This window comes from Stegodyphus dumicola, chromosome 10 (genome assembly GCF_044657685.1).
Source record: "Stegodyphus dumicola isolate Sdum_Otavi_A_Nest chromosome 10, ASM4465768v1".
Classification (NCBI taxonomy): domain Eukaryota; kingdom Metazoa; phylum Arthropoda; class Arachnida; order Araneae; family Eresidae; genus Stegodyphus; species Stegodyphus dumicola.
Window position 1 is genome coordinate 168,795,315 of NC_140777.1, and position 15,371 is coordinate 168,810,685.

General features: G+C 30.9%; 1 protein-coding gene across 1 annotated transcript in view; it reads left to right on the plus strand.

Annotated features, from left to right (window-relative positions):
• The window catches only part of LOC118203483 (dorsal-ventral patterning tolloid-like protein 1), a 54,635-nt gene extending 43,933 nt beyond the window's left edge, over positions 1 to 10,702 (plus strand). Inside the window, exons 7-8 of the mRNA XM_085826123.1 lie at positions 17 to 258; positions 10,467 to 10,702. Coding sequence (XP_085682249.1) covers positions 17 to 258; positions 10,467 to 10,577 — 353 coding nt within the window. The 3' untranslated portion in view covers positions 10,578 to 10,702. The remainder of the gene's footprint in view (positions 1 to 16; positions 259 to 10,466) is intronic.
• Positions 10,703 to 15,371: the final 4,669 nt, after the last annotated feature.

Here is a 15,371-nt window from a genome sequence, read left to right on the forward strand (position 1 = left end):
ACTTGCTTACTTCCAGTATGCGGAGGACAACTGACTGCTGCAGCTCAGCCGGCTTTTATTTATTCCCACCCTAATTATGGACTTCAAAATTATGATAATAACTTGAACTGCACCTGGACTGTAACGTCAGTGAATTCTAGAATGATCCGTATTACATTTCAGACCTCGGATTTGGAACAAGAACAGGACTGCTTATACGATTATGTGGAAATTCGGGATGAGGAAAACAACTTACTTTTGAAACATTGTGGCCATAAGGTAAAGAATGCTAATTTGAATTTGAAACACAAAGTCTTTAATGTATTTTAATGATTTACAGGTAGCTTGCCATGAAATTTGTGCGCCAAGTTATTAGTGCGAAGTGAGCTTGTAATCATGTTTTGGTAAAATAAATGTATACCTATGATGATTTAGTTCTGAATGAGAAAAGGCACCCATTAAATATTTAGTCAAGGTCGGAATAGTGATACACATCGCAGACTTTTTTTTGGTCGAATAATTTCTTAGACATATTGTGAGATATCCCTTCTTGGCTTACACAACACTATGAGTGTTATAAGCGCTCAACAGTTTTGCATACGTGTATCCCATATTTAAGGCGGCTCATACACGTTAAACCCCTTTTGATCTTCGAATATGTGACTGTTGGAAGAATTAGGATGTTTTATTTATTTTAAATGCAATTACTTCCAACTTTTTACAGCTGACTACATAATATAGCTGCTTTGGAAACTTGTAACCAGAAGGTTTGTGTTGCCACAAATATTTTTGTAATTTAATCCGCTTTGTGACAAAATATTTTGTCACGTTTCCACCTTGCGCGCATGATATTTTAAAAATGGCTAATGGTACATACTTGAAATTGGATGGAATTCTTTATATGGGCTTTTTCTAACTGAACCATAAATCTGATGAATGTTTTAATAATAAAAAATTTTATGTAAGAAAACATTACAGATTTTTTTTAATAAAATACACTTTATAAACTCAACTCCAAATAAAATAAAAATTTAACATGAAATTCTTAGAACTTTTGGTTCACAGTGGTTTCCAAATGTTATAAAAGCTATACATTAAATATGGAATTAAATTATGCAACAGAATGTTTTAAACTGTGCACGCAAGGTGGAAACATGCCGGAAATTTTTTCACAATGCGGATAAATTATAAAAGTATTTGTGGCAACACAAACTTTGTGATTATTGTTTCAGAAAGCAGCTATATTATGTAGTCAGCTGTAAAAAGTTGGAAGTAATTGCTTTTTAAATAAGTAAGTTATCCTAATTCTTGCAACAGTCACATATTCGAAGATCTTATGGGTTTTAAAGTGTATGAGTACCCTTAAACAATAGACGAAAGTAACAAAGCGACGAGACTAGCGTTAGGTACTCAAGAGAAGAGTCAAAAAGTGACTGCGTATTTGGTAGCTGAGGTATTATAAACTCGGCTCCTTTGTTTCAGCTTTGAATGGTGATCGAACAAGAAGTGTTCAGCACTGCATATCTTTGTAGATGAAATAATAACGTAGCTGGCGCAATACAGATTCTTTGAAAAGGACGTAAGACAGATTCTTTGTAAAACGTTTCTTCTTGGTTTATACAACACTATGAGTGCTATAAGCGCCCAGCAATTTTACGTACGTGTATCACATATTTAAACAATAGACGAAACAAGCAAAAGGCGAGATCCATGGAGGCGTCACCATCGAGATAGATAAGGTCTGCGCGCTGAGTTACTACGTCACTGCTAGGGGACCGGTCTTCGTGCAGTTTAGCTTTCTTGCTAAACACCCGTTTTCTAAACCTATTCTATGAAATTGGTATCTCATACTATAAAATCAGTCTACAACAAAATTACAAGCGGCAATATAAGTTTTTACAAAGCTTATACGAATATGAAATATTTTCATTTTCTTTTGTTGGTATTTATTTTCAAAACAAAATTATTTGAGAATTGTGTGGTGCTTTTAAAAGCAAATCATTTCTTTGAAGGCAAAATTAGTTTTAAAATTCAAGTAGCAAAAATTTTTATTTTGATGTTTCTGTATTGTCTTTGTGTCTTTCGTTCATTCTCACCACCGCATCAAATTTTTTGTTTCACCCACTACTTTAACAAAATGTTTGCCAGTGGGAACACATATTATCTCTCAATCTATAATCATTGCATATTTTTATTTATATCTATCATATTAATGTAGCAGGATTATAAAACATCAAACGAATGCAAGAGACTACTTAATATTTAGACTAACATTTAAATGCCTTATATCAGTCAGAAAAATTTTCTGAATGTAATAAATTACTAAATAGTCTATCTTCAAAATTATTTCATACTTACATATTGTATGTTAATCTGTAGTACAGTTAACGTTTTCCTCTTAATGCTACATAATTATTCGACAGAATTTGTAGTTTAATTGAGATAATGTTTATTACATAGCTCTGAAGACTATCAATATTAAAATTCCAAATAAGACAGGAAAAAAGTTTTTTAAATAAACTTATACACAATTTTTTTAAAAATATTTTTAAAATATATGAAATACTTAAAAAATTTTTAGAAACTGAAATACCTTGCAAATATTTACATTATACCTATTTAACTATAAGCGTTACCTCTGTTCTGAAAATATCTTTTCTATTAATATCCACATGAAAAGAAAATATAAGTCCCAACATCATGTTCAAAACTTTTTTTGTATAATGTAAGCATTTTTTTTAAAACTTACCTTACATATCTTTTTGGTGGTGCCATGTACTCAACTTAAAGATTGTAATTCAAAAGATAATTAGAAAAAATTGTTTTTAAAATTGCATTGAATTGAAATAACAATGAAAACAAGTATGTCTACATATGAATTCAATTACTACTGCTTCTTCAATAACTGTACATTTTTAAAATTTCAGATTGCAGTTTCGCAATTTAATTACCTTAATATAAATCTTACATACATTACTTTAGAAACTTTTCTAGCATTCTCAGAAAGATTTATATTGCGTAATAAATTTTAAACAAACTGATTGCATGATAATAATATATATAAAAGTGAACAAAAGCTATATTAGTTAAACATATGCATTTAAGTTTCATCATGATAAAATGATATTTAATGATTTGCAAAAAGTATTGATATTTAAATTTAAGAATACAGTACTCTGTCAAGAATCAAATTTACTTAGCATTTGATGTTCTACATATTATATTATGTAATGAAATAAGTGTTAAGCTTTTAGCCTCTTAGGACAGTTATTTCATATAAAATTAGTTTCCAATTAAAATAAATAATCATAAATTTTGCTGACAATTTTTACATTACTAGTCTTAGTAATTAATACAAGGGATGATGCTTCAGATGTCAAATGTAAACATAAACTCATCCCTTAAATCATAATGAATGAAAAATTACAATTTATAAAAGCCAACAAAAAGTTTACAAATAAATATGCAATAAAATAACTGATATTTTTTAAATGCAATGGAATGTTTTCTAAAATATAAATACCTTATTTTAGATATTTGCTTTCTGTAGTGTTTGTAGTTTTCTTTTTAAACAGGGTTTTCTGTAGTTATCATTTTTTTACAACAGTAATTCTTAAGTAAAGTGTTTATGCCCACTCACAAAATTTGTTTCACACAATACTCAGCAGTATGACCTAACTCACATATGTCAATTGAATTAAATAATTCTAGCCTATTTATAATAAAAAATGCAAGAGTCACTGCCAAATTTCGTTGATTTTGAACTTTTAAAAATTCATTTTCGTATTTCTCAGAAAGAAGTTTTTGAACTTCTATATAGCAATCCACAATAATATTCACAAAGAGGATACTTTAAACATCCTATATCCATACTTGAAATTAAGCGATATGAATCTTCGCATATAAGTTCTTTATCAATTGAAAACTGTGACATATATGATGAACACTTCTGTTTTTTGCATATGGCATAAACACAATATCCTGCAAGGTATGTGAAAACTGGTATTACACTTTCGATGCCTAAAATATCTTCATTAGTTACATCAATATTCAAGTAATTAATTACTTCATCTTCCTTTTCAAATGAAGATACAGCATTAAATTCATCAATAGTAATTTGACCAAAAGTTGCAGATCTCAATGAAAAAGTGTTTTGTAATCTGAGTTTGGACTCACATTCAAATATTTGCCTCACTGAGACATGATATTGCGATCCGGCTAAAAATCTATTCTTTCCGAATCTCTCTTCTAAAGAATCAGTTTGTATTTTTCCACAGAGAAACTATTTCATTTTCAGCTCTTTGATACAATATTCCTTCATTTCCAACAAAGCATGAGTTGTGTGAGTAAGAGCATGATGAGTTTCTTTCGTAAAATTCCCTGTAGTGCATCCCATGCTTTTCCAAACATCCAGCCAATTCAAAAATTTACTTGAGAACTTTACGTTTTCATCGTCAGGCAAATTAGTTAATGGATTCCCTATTTTCATTTCTTACTCGTATTCCTTTATGGGGACTTTTTACATTTTTAATGCACCACCAAATATGAATTATTTTAATAAAATTTCCGGTTTCTTTGGCAAATTGCAGATTCTTTTTTTTTTCTAGTTCTACTAGAGCATTCACTACATGTTCATTAAAAACTTGCAGTGCCAGTTTGACATTCTGCCTCTCTAAATTCGATGGGTCAAGAGATTTAAAAGTCAAAGAGCGATTAAATGTAACTAAATTATTCTTTTCAGCTTCATATAGTTTTATGAGAGTATAAAAGGATGCAGTTTTCATAATAACATTATTTTCAAATGTCTCAAAATCTGGGTATTGAAAACACTAATTTAAGTTTTCTGATTCAACCAGTTATTTCAAATACATTTTAATATATGTACTGCAACAATTACATAAAATAAGGGTCTTTCTGTTTTCACTGGATGAGGATAAAAGATACTCAGTTTTGGTGGATTTGAGAAATAACGCATAGCTTTACGATTGAGTGAATTATTGTCACTTACTACACAAACCACGAAAAATCCTATAATCTCTAATCCTATTACAATCTTTTTAAGTATAAAGTGCAATATATCCGCTGTTATGGTTTTCACAGGTAAAATATGCACAACATCTTTATACTGGGAGAGTAAGCTCTGGATCATAAAAACATAAGCACTTGTTGCTGCATCCTCAATGTTAAAAGAAGAGCCAACAATATTACCTCCTCTGAAATCTAAATATGATTTAATATGAATTTCATCCATCATTACAGAAACAATTCTTTCATGAGGTTGAAGTTCTACAAATTTCTCTCTCGCATGATAAAGGAAGTTTACTTCAAATTGCTCTTTAAAGGGATTTGAATTAAATTGAATACAAATTTTTCTAACTGTTGCTGGATGGGGAAGAATTGTATTTCCCGAGTGTCGTAAAAACTTATACGCGTGTGGAGATATGGAATGCAATAAAGTTGAAAATATTAGCATTTCTGGTGAGTATCTCCGTTTAACTTTATTGACCGAGAAAAGTGAAACTTGTTCGGCCAAAAAATTAATTTCATCATTCAGTTTAAGAAGGCCCAATAATTCCAAAATTGACTGAACATCATTTTGAGCTACAGGTATTAACAGAGACTGTACACCATCTAGGATTTATTGGAGGTTTCTGATATCTCCAACTTTCACAGGAAAGTTACATTCTTTGCATGATTTTATTGCACCATTACCAATAAATGCTGAGACACTTAAATTATATTTAAGAACAACCGAGGCTTCAATAACTGGTGCTGCTTGAGTATTGATGTGAATAAATAATGTCTCATCTTCCTTTCTGATTATAGACCAAAATAACAGGATTTGCTGAGTCTCTAAGCACTTTAAAATGTTTGCCTTATGTTGAAAACATGTATTTTGCTTCTTCTTCTGATTTCGTTTTCATGCTTTCCTGTAGAGTCAAATGTAGTTGCTGATTTTGTAATCGTATTTTTTTATCATACGGAGATTCTCGATTCTGTTTCTGATAGGATAAATATGCAGGGCAACCCGGAAATAAAGATGGTATTGCTTCTTTCGTTAATCGAGAACGTGAAAGAGGTGCACTTATTTTTTTTCCAGAAGATGGATCATATGCACTTGTCTCCATCTCAATATCTTCATCTTTGAAATGAAGTTCGCAAACTTTTGAAGTTTTCGTTAATTTAAAATTGCTCCGAGGTATAGCTTTAAGCCATTTCTTTTTTAAAATTTCATTAGATGGAAAACTGTAGACTCTCACACGAGGACCATTATCATAATTTCCTTTGCATCCAGGAACAATACAATGGAAAGGCATAATGCTGATAACACAATTTCGCACGAAAATATGTAGAAACAAAAATGTATTACTAAGCAATCAACTTCAAAAAGCAATGAATAATGCACAAATGTTAATAAAACTAACGAAATCTAAGCATCTAACAACAGCGTGTGAAGTATGTCTATAACAGTAACAGTTAAGTATGTCTTGTTAAGAGGCAGGTGGCTGCTGGTAACAGCGTTAAGAGGTAGGTGGACAAAGAATACGGAGAAAGTTTCGGGGAGTGTCATTGTGTGAGTTATTGCTGAGGGTCCCTTAACCGTGACATCACAAGCCAGTTTCGATTCAGAGCGCAGGCCTTATCTATCTCGATGGTGACGAGGGAGGTAGGAAGTTTCAAGGAGCCTTGGGAAGTTTGATGAAGTGGCTCTAAACCGGTTTCCCCAAACCCTGCTTTGAAGCACTGGCGATCCCTTCGTTGGTGACCAAAACATTGGGTAATTTACCATTGAGTTCAATGGGTTTTGACACGATCGGATGTAAATATTTTGTAATTACGTCGCATATAAATCTATATATTTTCTTCTCTGCAATACTTCAGAGTCCTAAGTATATGAAAAGAATACATTTTTAAACAACATGTTTTCTGAACGGAATTAAATGCTATATTTTTCACAGAACAGTTTGATCAGAATGATTTAATTTGAATGAAATATTATCACAAGTTTTCGTTAATTACATTAGAAAGAAATTTTAAGGTAATTCGATTTTGCTCGGTTAAGGATTACAAAAATTAAGATCAAAGTTTATTGTATAAAGCAGTATTATTAATATTAAAACTATGCATTATTTCTTTTCTATTTATAGAGCTTCTTCCTAAAATACTTTCTCAAATATGACATGATTTTTTAGCTTCTGAGGCATCTTTTACATCGAAAAATATAAGTCAATTTATAATTAATGCTCTATTCGGTCCATTTCAAATTAGAGCACCTTTTATTTTAAAAACGAAATACTTTAAATAGTACTTAACTTTCTCTGAATATTTCCGAAAGGGAATAAAATAAGGATTTTTTTAAAAATATTATTTAAAGCTTGTAAGTGAGTTATTATAAAATGTAAGGGGAATAATTCTTTTAATTATACTTATCAGATGTTTTTACATTTAATTTCAACAATACATATTCCAAAACTCTTCTTTATTACTTAAGTACGCATCTCATAGAATTTGCTTTACAATACCTTTTAACAGATTGCTTTCCAGTGCAAACAATTCTTGCTTAAATAGTTTTATAATGTGTATGTCAACAGGATTTCAATTTATGTTTACAATTCAATGCTTAGTTTATTATATATTTAGATAATATTTTTAATCATTATAAATTTAGATACATTATTTATTAATTAGATTTCTTCATAGAAACTTTTACTTGCTTATGAATGAATAAATCCTTCATTTTAAATACATTTATAAATAATTTAATAAATATTTACGTATTTTGTTAAAGGCAGATACATCCTTTTTGCAAGTAAATGCATAAATACCCATACATATTTCATATTTTTCATTTCAGGGTTGTGCAAATCTTTAATTTCTGTGCATTCACTATATTTTTTTAGCCTTAATATCAACAATGCATATTCCAAAACTCTTCTTTATTACTTTAAATACGCATCTCATAGAAATTGCTTTACAGTACCTTTTACAGATTGCTTTCCAGTACAAACAATCCTTGCTTAAATAGTTTTATAACGTATTTGCCAACAGAATGTCAATTTATGTTTACAATTCAATGTTAAGGTTATTTAGATAATATTTATAAGGATTATAAATTTCGATACATTTAATAATTAGATTTCTTCACAGTAGCTTTTACAGTTGTTTATGAATGAATAAATCCTTAATTTCAAATACATTTATAAATAATTTAATAAATATTTACATATTTTGTTAAAGGCAGATGCATACGCATTTTGCAAGCACATGCATAAATACCCATGCACATTTCATATTTTTCATTTCCGGCATGTAGAAATCTTTAATTTTTTGTGCATTCACAATGTTTTTCGAATAAAGTAATTTACACTAATTTTAAAAAGTATATGTTAGAATAAAATGTGGATGTGAAAAAAATTTATTTTATTTAAAACATTTTGGCGTTTGAAACATAAAATAAAAGTAGCGAATAATCTATCAAGGGTATAGAAAGATGTATACAATTTTAAAGGTATGGTGAGGTATTTTTCATTCAAGCACAACTTTTTTGCTAAAATGTATATTTTTGTAGTTCAACAGCTTATAATTTCATAAAACAAATTCATAATCAAAATCGCTACTGTTATTTATCGAAAAATAACCAAGATGTGATTTTTGCGTAAATGTCACTAAACTATACAAATTGCTATTGTCCATCATACTAGGAATGTTTCTTTTATGCTGAAGTGTCCCATTTTTCGATTTGTATGGAACTGTTGTGTGTCGAAATGCTATCAGAGCTCTGTCAAGCGAGCTTCTGAATGTAAACAAAAAACACCCCATCTGGTGACCGAAGCTTCGGAGCAGTGCTTCACTTCTAATGCCGGTTTGACCACTCCTTCCTTTCTTACCTCCATGGCGAGACCAGGTAGGCGAGAGAAGGGTGAAAAGTGACTGCCTATTTTGTAGCTGGGTTATTTATAAACTGGGCTCCTTTGGGTTTTGAATGGTAATTGGACAAGAGACCTACATCACTACAAATCTTTGTAGATGAAATAATAGCGTTGGTGATGCAATACAGTTCTTTGAAGGGGACGTGGCCAAATTAAAGCTAGGAATTAAATGGAGTTTTGCTAAAATTAGTAATTTTGAGTTTCATATTGCTTTGTCTTACAGACGTTGTAGACATATTAGGATTTTTGGGAAGCATGCGAGATGAAAAATTCGCAATCGCCTTCGTCGGGAATAGAACCGCTGACCCCTGAAGTACCGGCTCAGTGTGTTGACCACAACACCACGAAGGCACGCTAGGAAAGCGGGAGATGATATGCCTTATATACTTCTTCTTTTAAAGGGCGACTGGGGTTTCTAGGGTACCCAATCGCCAAATCCTGGGTGAGTAGAATCATCTCCAACACCCCTTTAGTTCGGGCACCACTGTAGAGACATAAGGATTTTTTTTTTTTTTTTGAAAGGGAGAGAAATTGGAAATTTAGCAATCGCCTTCTCCGGGAATCGAACCACGGATCTCTAAAATACCAGCTCAGTGTGCTGACCATTACATCACGAAGGCACTCTAGCAAGGCGAAAGAAATGCCTTTTAACGTATAAAACCAGCTATCATTAATGCATCTCGATTCGTTGTTTAATTGCTCAAGAGTGAATAAATATTGTTATGAATTTTGTATTTAGATAACTAATGTTAGTAGAATTATAATTAAAACTGTTTTATTGCCCCGTGCAATACAGCACGAGACATGTTTTAAGAGAAAGCAACGCCGGAAAAGTAAAAATACAGGAACACGTGCATTAACATTTAATAAATAGATATCCCTTAATTTATATTTAAATTGAAACTATGTAATTGACTACTGTGTTAGCTGTAACCGTCATTCTACTCTTTTGCTTTCCAAAAATATCGAGAAACAAAGAACTTACTAGAACTCCCTCGCGACCGATTAAAAGCTTTATAAAGCCGGAAAGAACCATCTCAGTTCAGTTGTTTAGTTAGCTGCTGCTATTATTTTTGATTGGATCCTCATATAAAGGGAACCAGTTTGAAAAAAAAGTACTAAATAATGAGTTTTTTGTGGCGTAAATGAAAATCTTGTATTAGGAAATTTGTCTACACACATGTATGTCTGTGTCGTTCTATTTTTTCTAAGAAAACGAATTTAAGCATAGCAAAGTTAAAAATAAAAAGTAACAACATGTTTTTACAACCACTGGCTGAAAGTTGTTAACAGCATTTTTAAGGAAATTTTTAAGCCAGTTTTTGATGTCTTTGAAATCATTATGTTAATAGCACTACAAAACTTATTCCTTTTTTTATTTTTCTTATTTATATTTTAGTCTCCTTGATCGATTGTTTCTTGTTTTATGCATTAATTTTCATTAATTTCATTATTAGAAAGAAGCTATAAATTATTCTATATTTCATGAGCAGTGTTTAATAACTCACTTAATTGACTATCAAAATTGAATTCTAAAAACATAAATTATATTTTCAGATTCCACCCGCATTTGTGTTTCCTAGAAATCATCTTTCCATCCATTTCCGTACTGATGATACAATAACAAAAAGAGGCTTCGTTTTATCTTATTCAGAGAACAATTTCTGATCAGAATGCAATAATTTTACAGCAAATACACTTTTGTCGTGACAGGAAAGGATCGAAAGTGCCCATTCGAAAATGGGTTGTAAGGACTTTTATGATTGTATAATGTAAGCAATAAATGTTGCGGATTCAAATTGTTTTCTTTTTCTGTTTTTTCTCTACACAAATTCATTTTTTCACGAGGTACGAATTCTTTTTACAAGTAAAATATTTATAAATATATATAGTATATGTTAAACAAAAGAGAAATATGTTTTACACAAAGACTCAAAAAGTGAAATTTAGTACCAATAAATTTCAAAAGGTCCCTTAAATATCCTATAATATACAAAATAAGAGTTAAAGAAATGTGAAATTAAAACCTAAAAACAGTAAAAATCTGAAAATATATAGAAAACCATAAAAATAAATAAAGAAAGGAGAACTTAATATAAAATCCGATGTAACGGTTATTAAGAGGAGGATACTCTGCATCCAATTAACAATCCTTCTTCCGCTAAAAACCCTTGCGTTTCTATATTTAAAATTAGCTAAGAAACTATTCTGAAGTTTTTTAATTACCGTGTTTGCCGGTGTATAAGACGAACTGATCTATAAGAAGCACCCCCTCTTTTATTCACACTTTTGAAGGATAAAACTTTATTACTGATCATTATGATGAATATATAGTGTTTTAAATATAAAGTAATACAAATACAAAGTAATACTTTCTGCAAATACCCAATCTATCTGGGAAAGAACGCCTTTTAATCTCCTTCGTCAAAACCCAGACACTCCTCTGCAGAGTTAAATGAAGAGTCACTTGAAACCTCTTTTACATCAGCATCTGAGTTCTCATACAACAAATTTTCCTCTGTACTATCCAGCGCATTACTAATGCCACATTTCTTAAATGATTTAACCAGTGTCTCTGTTTTTACAGCATCTCATGAAACTTTGACCCATTCACAAACGACGTATCAACGCATAAGACGCAGTATCGGCGTCATGCTTTCGTTCGGATACGATTACAGCTCATTCGGATACGTTGTGCTTCATATTAGAAAAAAGTCGCCTTCGATGTAACAGCGAAATCGTCTGTAGAAAGCCGCTTCGTTTTAGCTACGCTCTGATTGGTCAACGCTTATCCCAAACTCGGCGTAAAGTTGAAAACTTAGCCACCATGGCCTTGTACAGTTCAAATCTGCCATACAGGGTTCATGGCTTCATGAGTCTGACGCCATATTCTCAGCCTCCCATCGGTATTAATTAGTCGGAATCGAGACTCATCACTCCTTGCTACTCATTTCAAGTCCATATGCTCTTGCCCAGTCAAGAAGTGCAGCTCGATAGCATGCATTCAGCAAAGATACTCTCTTTGTCTACAGCTTCCAAAGCCCACATGGTGAAGCGACTGTTCCACGATCCTTTTACTGAGTGTATGAATTTCAGCTAATGTTTGGCTTCGTTGACTATGTACAATACGGCTGAGTCGTCTCACCCCACGCTTGTTCTAGGTTAATTGTCCTTTGCAGTTTGCCCGATGGCTACTTCTTTTTCCGCCATCCGTGTATTCTCGGTATACTCTTGACACTGTCAACCTTGAAAATCCTTTTGAAAAATTTTTGAAACTGAATGGCCCATGCGTCAAGTGCCTACTATCTCTCCGAAATTGAAAGCCGTCTAAATCGGAAGTTTTACCCATACTGGTAATTCAAACGACTGATTAACAACAACCATAGTAAAGTAGACTCCCGATTATCCGCGCCTGCCACACAAAGTGTTTTTTTTTTTTTTTTTTTTTTTTTTTTTTTAAACAAGCGTAAAGCAAAGAAAATAAAAATGTTCCCAAAACTGAGCGAAACGTTAAATTTGCTAAACATCGTGCTTATTTATAGCAAAAATATCCCCGGCCTTCTCGGAACCTTCCCCTCTGATGAGTAAATGATTTCTTACTCACCCTTTGCAGTGCCCGCTCCACGGCCCTCTCTCGTCTTAATCTTACTGACACGTCTTACTTAATCTTACTGATTTTACAGTTATGCTTTTGTAATTACATAATACATTAAAGTATTAAAACAGTATATACGTATGTTTTAATTTTTCTGTGTATCCTAGACGCCTCTCGTAAGTACAAAGCACTTCTCTGTTTTCATTAACAAAATGCATTTTAGGTTAGTTTTGAGTGATATGCTAAAATATTAAGCGTTAGTTAAACATTTCCTGCTGTTTGTCTTACGTGTTATTGTACATATACATTTTTCAAAGTTGAAATAACTGTTTTCTCTTTTGCTATACCCGTTTTTAGCTTTTTTCGGATTATCCGCGATTTTTGTTATCCGCGGCGGTCGCGCCACCCAATTCCGCGGATAACCGGGAGTGTACTATACTAGCTGTACATACATTTCCCATAATTTCCTCACGTGAGCACAGATGAGCAGCGCTATAAAATTTTCATAGCCATGTTTATCCCTAATTCAGTGGCACTTCAGTGTAGCTGTGAAAGTAAACAGGGATGAAATAGAAATTATACTCACTATTGTGACACTGAATTAGTAATATCTCGATACGTTTTAGAATATTATAGTCATCGATTTTAGAGTTTTTAAAAGAAAGGAATTGGAAAAGTTACATGCTTCAAAAAATTTTATCGCAAATATTATTTGGTATAAAGCGTAAAATAAACTATAATAAAATTTTATTTTAACTTTTAAATCATAAGACTGCAGAAAATAAAAAGAGGCGTAAGTAAATAATCTAAAAAATAATTTTAAAAGTTTAATTAAAAATGTTGGAACATATTTTGCTGCTATAGTGCATGTTAACATTGGAAATATGCAATCAAGTCATAATTCATCTAAAAAGGTTTAAATAAACGTTATTGACGTGAGAATTTAAATATTAATGGGTAAATTAAATTTATGCTTAATGTTTTGTAGATGAAATAATTGGGTACAGTGTAAATCATCATTAAAAGTGCTAGAAATTTCAGATTTTCATCAGTTTACTCTTATTAAGTTACACTTAATACACATTTTTTCCCTCTGCAAAAATGGGATAATGATTGTAAAGAATATGTTAATTTTGAAAATTTTCCCTGAGCAGCAGAGGAACATTAACTGACTACCCTAAAAATTGCATTAGGATTATTTTACTAAGTAGCATGTTAATTGCTTTGTTAAAACATTTGTTTGTTAAGACTTACTGTTTGATTAAAGCCTCTTTCGAGTATTATTTAAGCTTTCCTTTTTACGAGAAGTACTTATTGATAAGATGCATTGATTTGTGTTAATTAACCATTTTTCATGTATTCTGTATGAATGCACTGTTATTTAGACAAATTTTGGGGTTTAAAACTTTCTTTTCTTGCTTTCTTTGTTTAATATAATAATGCACTTACGGACATTTGCTAAGGGCAGATCACAATTGTATAATAGTGCGTAAAAATATTAATCTGACTGGATGCCGACTAAAATAAAAACAAAATCTGAAAGGTTTCAGATTTTAAATTACGTAGAATTCTTTTATTTAACCTTGAAATGCACATAGATCAACACAACGAAAACAGTTAATAAATTTGAATTAAATATACATGCTCTTAATTACTTAAGTTTAAATAGTAATATGCTTTGAAGAGTGGGAAAGCTAAAAAAAGTTTTAAGTTTAAATTCTCAAAATTAAGTTACTCACTACCATTGTTATTCCTAACTAAAATTATTAATTTCAAAAATCTTTTTTTGTTAATATGGAAACATATTTAATAAGAAACGAAAAATGAAAAGCTAGATAACGAAAAGAAAAAGGTGAAAATTTTAAAAGGAAATAATGAGAAAAAAAATAAGAATGTAGAAGATTTTTAACATCAGATACACATTCTGAGACAGAAGAATGATCGTGCTTAACTATTCACATGGTTTAACAATTACGGCTATTCAGACGAATAACAGATTCAACACTTAATTTCCGAAATGTGGGCACACGTTTGATTACCAACAAACTATCTTATTAACTACTTGATGTAATTCATTGTCACTACACCAAGTAATAATAAACGCGAAATGTTTTTAAATATATACTGTGGTTTACTGTTAGTCTTTGCGACGGATAAGTTGCAGTTTACCCTGGCGAAAGGTAACTGACCAATAATAATAGCAGACATTTTTCTATATATTAAAACAAATGTTGCTTTAAATATAGAAAAACTTTTACACAAAAGAAGAACAAATATTAAATCAAATATTGTTAATTTTTTATAAATTCAAAAACAAATAAAGAATTAATTAAAGTTAAATTAAAAGAAATTAAAATATAAATAAAGATTAATTTAAAGAAATTAAAAGATTAAAGATTAATTAAAAGAATTTATTAAAAGAAATTAAAATACAAATAACAATGTTAAATAATAAATTTAAAAACCACACTCTTTCTTGGAAAAAAGGAAATGGACATTTAAGATGTTTTCCCCTTTTTATTAAATTTTAAATTCAGTTATTTATACGTAATTAGAATTGACATAAAAAGTTTAATCTTACAATCTTCCTTTTATGCATATGCGAATAAATTATATTACATATTTCCATCAATCTTTAAGTTGTAGACGTTCTACCAGTAATGGAGGTAATCCGAGTTGAATGGCATCTTGTTCTATATGTCTAATGTATTTTCTAAGAGTTATATAGCACAGGTCATTTAAGGCAAGGCACTGCTTCGATGCATAAAGAGCATAATTTAAAAGCTCAGTATTTCGCTCATTTAATACACTGACTACCAATAAGTATTTGTACACCTATGCAAATGACGATATCTGCGGTCCTAAGG